At 40.9% G+C, this 7,518-nt stretch overlaps 1 protein-coding gene across 1 annotated transcript in view; it reads left to right on the plus strand.

Moving 5' to 3' along the window:
* The window catches only part of LOC101855916 (ATP-dependent translocase ABCB1), a 38,288-nt gene that overhangs the window by 15,660 nt on the left and 15,110 nt on the right, over positions 1–7,518 (plus strand). Inside the window, exons 5-10 of the mRNA XM_035969232.1 lie at positions 667–838; positions 3,121–3,245; positions 3,811–3,982; positions 5,061–5,174; positions 5,802–5,912; positions 7,027–7,161. Of these exons, the coding sequence (XP_035825125.1) occupies positions 667–838; positions 3,121–3,245; positions 3,811–3,982; positions 5,061–5,174; positions 5,802–5,912; positions 7,027–7,161 (829 nt within the window). The remainder of the gene's footprint in view (positions 1–666; positions 839–3,120; positions 3,246–3,810; positions 3,983–5,060; positions 5,175–5,801; positions 5,913–7,026; positions 7,162–7,518) is intronic.

Below are 7,518 nucleotides of genomic sequence, written 5' to 3' on the forward strand. Positions count from 1 at the left end.
TGTGTGTGTGTGTGTGTGTGTGTGTGTGTGTGTGTGTGTGTGCGTGTGTGTGTGAGTGTGTGTGTTTGTGTGTGTGTGTGTGTGTTGCATAATGTGCTCTGCGGCGTGTAACATTCTATTTCTTCAACATTATAAGAACTGAGTCCATTGATGGGCTAACAGATATGAGTGCTCAAATACGCAATAGAGGACCAGTTTGGTTTGGTTAGGTTCATTCAGTTTCTGGTGACGTTAGTGCACACTGTAAATAGACCCCTGCCTCAAGCCGATTGCCTGACTCGCGGCCTTGAAAACAAACGCGTTTGTTCTTAAAGGTCATCGTTGGTTTTGCTGTTTGTGCCACCATGGTAGCTTTTTTTCCCTCCATGGAGGAAATTCTGGCTTGTCCCGAAAACCATACCGAACCGAACCGAACTGAACCGATCTTGCCGATGGGCACTAGGTATAAGATTCCCCCTAAGGGTTGTCCAGCGAGATAGAGCCAGAAAAGAAGGTTTAATTAATGCTTCTTCATTCGATCACTGCTTGTGTCCCATTTTAATGGTATATAATGTAGGCTTTCTTACCTCCGTCCTAACACAAACGATATCAAAGCCTACAACAAGCCAACAAAACGAAACCTTACCATGCCGAGCAGGAATAGTGGTTGCCTTGCTTTGTTTTCAGGAACATCGCTTTGATTCACACCGGAATTGGCGACCAGGTGGGAGTGGCTCTTCAGTATGGTGCCACTTTTGTCTTTGCCTACTGCATGAGCTTCTTCTATAGCTGGAAACTGTCTCTGGTCATGGTGAGCCTTATGCCGCTGATGATTCTGTCATCTGGAGTCTCCTCAGGGGTAAATAGACCGCTCAAGAAACAAATATTACATCAGCAGCAGCAGCATCATCATCATCATCATCATCATCATCATCAACCTCATCATCATCATCATCATCATCATCATCATCATCATCATCATCATCATCATCATAATCATCATCATCATCATCATCATCATCATCACTGCCTTTCTCATCCTGTATCAGGTGCAGACCACGAGCAAACACTTCTTACCTTTCCTTATCCTGAACTATCCTTGTCTTACTACTTTTCCGTACATTATTCTCGTTGACTTTTCTCCAGATTACAAGTGGCCTTGATCTATTAGCCTGTTGATTCTAACCCAAACTTTTCGTTAAAAACTTTCGTTAAATTGGACGTGTTTATTAGTGTTTTTACTTTGTATTTGGGATGTTTTTTAAATTTAAGTAGTAGGCCCTTCGTCAACTGGATTTTATTAGGAGTACAGACCTACGCAACGTCGGTGGCAACCATATTTTTCTCGGAGAAGTAGTATGACGGAACGCAATGATTCATTCTTGTGGTCACGCAAACAAAGCCAAAAGAAAATCAGTGCATTTTATATCCCTTGATGGAGGCTCTCGTGGCCTAGAGGTACGGTGTTCGTCTCTCATTCCGAGGTCCCCGGTTCATAACCTGACAGTGTCCAAAATTTTTCTTCTCTAAAATGGTCTCTGTTTACCTCTATCCCTGTTTTCTATCCATGTACTGTCATTTGCTTACATCTCCACTTTCTTCCCGCCCCTACCCCCGGCCTCCTTTACTCCAGACTTTTCTACTGCTACTCCTGGCTCCTTCTCACTGCTGTCTTTCACCCACACCACTGATCTTAGTACAGGTATGGTCAAATACCTTGTCTTCTCAGTTAAGGTAGAAAAATCTCAGAGGTCCTGTGTGCAAGTTGCGCACGGTCCTAAAATCGATCGAAGCAGGCTTCGGCTGTCATCTGTTCAAAATCAATTCCCATCAAAAGGGAAAATGGTCTAGTCAGTATAAAAACAATATAGTACCTGTGAGGTCGGAATGCGGCTGTCTGAGGGTTGAAGAACCAGCCGTCGACTACTCTTGAGATCTAGCAGGGTAACATAAAAGAGCAAAGAAGACGACACCGCTTGACAAGCCCAACGTAGCCCCAACACTGCAACGATGGGATATTAGCTCATTAAGAGTTGGTGTTTTGTTTGGGGGGGGGGGGGTGGCTTTATGAATCATGCTGTGTTGGACTGAAACGCATACAAAACTGAAAACAAACCCTTACCTCTTTCAGAAGTGTTAAACCGGAATAGAAACGAGATTCTTGACCCCGCTTCCGTTTTCCAGGCGGTTGGGCTTTGCTGTCTGAATAATATTATTATGTTCTCTTTGTATTCCCTTTCCTTTCCCCAGATTAGTATGAATTACTCAAGCACGGATTCCGAACATGTTCTTGTTTGTTTACTTTTTGTGTGGGGATTTTTTTAGGTTATTAATTTTCATCTAATTAGGCACTTTCAAAATCTGAATCCTAGAGTGGGACGTAGAAGCATATGGTCTACCTACTGACACCGGAACACAATAGCTACATTGTGTACAATGCCAGTGTGCTGAGGATGGTGTCATAATGGCCAGTCCTGTAGTACTTCAGAACACGAGATTTTCTCGGCTATGTGACATATAATGTCTCTGGCTGGAGAAGCTGGAGACACAGCTCATTGTACTCCAGAACTGACTGCTGTCTCTATTAGAAGATGGGGTGGAGAGAGTGTGCCCTTTTGAAAAATACAAACACGCCAAAGCTAAACAAGGATAAGAAAAACACAAAACAGAAACAATAAAAACTGTGGTTTGTTCAGACATTGATGTTAACAGGAATCATAAAGTGTATTACGTTTTTGCTTCGTGTCTTCCTTTGCAGCACATATGCATTTCAAAGTAAGAAACTACGGTGAGTCTTTGCAAACTGCAATTCGTCTTTTGATATGCCTAAAACCTGCAAAGGCCTTGCATCACAAGCAAATCATTTGTGCATAGTATGCCAAAAGAAAATACGATTGCATAGACAAATAGACTGCTCTTAGCCCCGTGGATATGTATACCCTTACTTACCTTCCCCTTCCTTTCCCATACAATTTCCCCTTCTCGATTTTTTAAAAAATTATCTCCACCGTCACCAATTAATAATTAGTAGTTTTTTGTGTTATATCTTACAAAGAACAGACTAATAACAATCATTCAGTCAGTTCCTTGATAATTGCAATTCCTACAATGTCGTTTGCTTATTGCATTGTATATTTTCAGATAAATGCAAAACTTGCAGGTAAAATGCGAATTGCCTACGCTAAAGCAGGCGCCATAGCTGAAGAGGCTTTCTCGGCAATACGTACAGTGGCGGCATTTGGAGGGGAGGATGTCGAAGGAGACAGGTCATCATCATCATCATCATCATCATCATCATCATCATCATCATCATAGTCCTTTTTTAAAGAGAAAAGAAAGAAAAGAGATTATCGGAAACGTTTTGAACACTTCACTGTAAGTTACATAATATGCAAAATAAATTATCAAACAATCATTTTAGTAAACATCAAAGAGAACGACAACAACAGCAACAATATAAACATGAATAGAATGGGAGTAACCACAACGGAATTCTCTTCAAGCAAACTTTAAAGTGACGTGAAACAGCAACAACAATAACAGCCAACAAAAATTAAACAATCATCTAGAAGCACAATTTCAATCAATTTCACAGATATGCAGTGCAATTGTTATATTCTGTGTGGGGCGGCTCTGGTACAAAAACCAAAATTAACATATTTATTGAATTTTGCAACACCCTGAAACACAATTGTCTGATTACACAACGCGTACAGGCTTGTTATGTCATGTGGCACCGAATACCACTTTTATTTGATGAGACACCAAAATCAATGTGTCCAGCGCTTTCTTTGTCTTTCATTGTGCTAACTCTCAGTTCCTCCACCCCAGGTATTGCAACAACCTGCATGCGGCTAAAGATGTTGGAGTCCGCATGGGATTGGTCAGTGGTGTCGGGAAAGGCTTCCTATGGAGCAGCCTCTTTTTCGCCAACGCCATGGGGTTTTGGTACGGAGGGAAGCTGGTACGGCACGACGACATAGAGGTTTCCGAGATGTTCACGGTATGCTGAACACAGACGATACCACAGGGGGGGAGATAGATAGATAGATAGATAGATAGATAGATAGATAGATAGATAGATAGATAGACAAAAACGACAAGAGGAGTAATATTGAGAAATTGTGAATACTTACTGCCTTGAGGTCTCTCACAACGTAGTAAATGATAACTTTTTTTGGTTTGTTTTTTGGTAAGTGTTTTACCGCGCTTGCAGCTGCATAAGGTCACTTGAACGCGAGGGACACACCTAATATTTTCAGTTGGAAGGAAATTTTGAATTTTGCCCGGATGGCGGCCAAAGCATACTCTTATCGATTAACTTTTAGAGCACCAAGGGATCTTTAACGTGGGCAACTTAACACAGGACCTCCGAGATTGTTCGCCACTGTCCTAGAAAGCTAGGTGTAGATCTTTCCTACCAGAAGATCAGTGGTGTGGCTGAAAGACAGCAGTAAGAAGGAGCCTTGGAGTAGCATTAGAAAAGCTGCACAGAGAGTCAGGAGCCCTGAGGAGGGCGCAAAGGAGGTGAGGGGGGGGGCAGAAAGTGGAGACGAAAGCAGACGACAGAATATTGCTAGGGAGCAGGAAAGGACGTGAAAACGGACAATTTTAGAGAAGAAAATGTTTCCGTTGTTACTCGAACTCGAACCCGAGACCTTTGAATGAGAGGCAAACACCTCAACCTCTAGGCCACAAGAGCCCCCAAATGGTGACTACCTTTTGCTGTTTAAGTAATCACTGAAGAAAAAAGGGTTTTTAGAATGTTTTAACTGATTCAAAATAATAAAATACATACCATTTGTGTCAGTGAAACGGGACACTAAAACAAAATCAATATAAAATAAATTCATTATGCATTCTATAGATATGGTTACATGTCAACACGAGATAAGCCATGTTTGAAGATATCGTTGCCTCTGAACTATTTTGTCTGACTGGCACGTTTAACCATAGAGTGTCCTTTGGACGAAATAGTTCTGGGGCGACAATTTATTTCATGACATGCTTCATAACATCTTTATTTCCATCTTTCTTTAGTAATGTGTACTTCATCTGTGGTAAATGCTATGAATTCCCAGGTTTATTTTTGCATTTTCTTGGGCACGATGGGAGCAGGATTTGCAATTCCAGCCTGGGATGCGTTTCGGGTTGGACAAAGCGCTGCCTATGGAGTGTTTGAGATCATTAAGCAGGTGTGTCTCAAATCTTTGTCTATGAAGTCTTCGGTTAATAGCACGATTCTTTTTATTTTATCTCAACGTCCACAGTCGTCAGTTTAATTGCTTTAATATTTTTTTACTTATTATTTAAGATTGTTTGTTCAAATCCGCTTTTGTTAATACAGAGGTAACTTGGCTTACAAATTTTAATATGAACGTAATAGAATTTCAAAAATAGACATGTTGAAACTCTGACAGTTTCCACACGTTCGTTCAGCCCCCCCCCCCCTCCTTTTTAGGGGAGGAGGGAGGCTATGTATGGAATATAGAACAAGTTGGTAGTGATTGCAGCCATGTTTTACATACACCCCTGGTTCTATGAGCGGTCGCAGGTACGTTTACACGTCGTGTGATGACGGTGGGGCGGAGATGCTATGGGACCTTCCTTGCAAAAATATTGGATTCTTGTTTTGGAAAAACACAAATTGTTAATACTGAAACAAACAGAGATCCCAAAAGATACTGGAATAAACATTTATCTACGTGTGGAACATGTTTACTGTATTGCGCCTCCTCAGAATGAAGTTATTTTAGGACCTGTTAGTAACCGGAATTCGTAAATGAAATGTTTCTAGTAAATGTAAGGCGATTTATTCACAGAAACCGAACGTTGACAACCTGTCCACGGCGGGACTGACACCATTGTCTATCTCCGGCTCCGTGGAGTTCCGCAACGTCAATTTCAGCTACCCGACTCGACCTGATGTGGTGGTATGTGCGAGGAGAAAACCAACTTCTCTTTCTTTTTTAAGGTTGATAATGTAGAAGGGAAATGTTGATGGAAAGTTAACTTCCGCCTTAGTGCGTAAACAGGGTTATCGAAATTTTGTTTGCCGCAGGTGAGATATCATGCCAAACTTCGTATTAAAATGGCTTTGCTGCAAATGAGGTGCGCTAATAAAATTGGCCGAAATAGTGCTCAGTTGCAAATGTCCTTTTCACTTCCTGAAATTGCCACTTTGGTAGCTTTCTGTGTTGATATTCAAAATTTGAAAAGATTATGTTTACGGCACCAGTTGTCTTCCGTTGCCACGCGTACTGGACCTAGAAATTGTGTTCTTTAACTAAGTGTAGTAGAATAAAAATTTAAAAATCATTTTAAAATGCACGTCTTCTGTCTTTATCATATCATGCGGAATAATGATGAATTATCTAACAATAGACTGTATACTGTAAGAAGCCGGGGTTGTTTTTTTTCTTAATGGCTTTGGAAATGTTCATTATGGCTTACAAATTCAGGACCTTAGCAGTGTTAATCCCAAACACTGGGCGTGCTTTGAAAACCGTATCGTAGAAATATGGCAAATGGTGTGAGTCTATGACAAGTTATTAGAAGTTAAGATATTTTATCGGTGCGAACTGAATTTTTTTTGACGCACTAATTCATGGAAAATCGTTAACTAACTTAAATGCGGGAAAAGTGAACTTAAGCCCTCCCTTCGGAACTTACTTGACCTTTCCACTCTCTGGAGTTTACATTTTGTTAGTCGTCACCTCTTGAACATAAAATGCGTTTCATTATCTAAAGAATTGGGGAAAAGAGGGAGGGGTGTCTCAAATTGATTTTTACCGTAATTGCTATTATACGGCTTTTGTTGAAGACACTTTGTTCAGTAACCACCTTTGGGAGAGGGGTTCTGGGTTCTTGAAATTCTACGCTTTTGAGATGCTCATAGTATAATACTGAAGGAAGACTATACAGAATCTTTTAAACTGACCTTTTCAAACGGAAATGTGGGAAATGTTGAATGAATGTTTAGAAGCACAACTGATATGAACTTAGAGACTTGTTCTTCTTTGGGGTCTTTTTTCGATTTATTTCCAGATATTCTCTGATCTAAGCTTGACAGTTCCTAAGGGTCAGACAGTCGCTTTTGTTGGTTCTAGCGGGTGTGGAAAGAGTACTGCTACCCAGCTGCTGCTGCGCTTTTACGACGTGCTGGGAGGGAAGGCAAGTACCGTACCACTAGAACATTAAAAAGCCAAAGTCAAGACAGGTCTACCCATATTTGTTGGGGAAACTTACTTTACGTTTCGGTGGTGGTGTCCTTGGGAAAGGCACATTATATGAAAATGTTCTCCCTTACTCCAAGTGGGAATGAGTAACCAGCTATAGACAGTGAAAGATGTTGTCAATTTATGAGTATTTTAGTGCTTACACTCTGCCTTCTGGAAAGCTGAGAATGTTTCTGAGTGTTGATATAGATTATAAAGTGCTTACAGCTTGCTTTTGAGCGAGAATATGCGTTGTACGAACACTGCTCCTTCTTCTTCTTCTTCTTCTTCTTCTTCTTCTTCTTCTTCTTCTTCTTCTTCT

This window comes from Aplysia californica, unplaced genomic scaffold (genome assembly GCF_000002075.1).
Source record: "Aplysia californica isolate F4 #8 unplaced genomic scaffold, AplCal3.0 scaffold00006, whole genome shotgun sequence".
Taxonomy (NCBI): Eukaryota; Metazoa; Mollusca; class Gastropoda; order Aplysiida; family Aplysiidae; genus Aplysia; species Aplysia californica.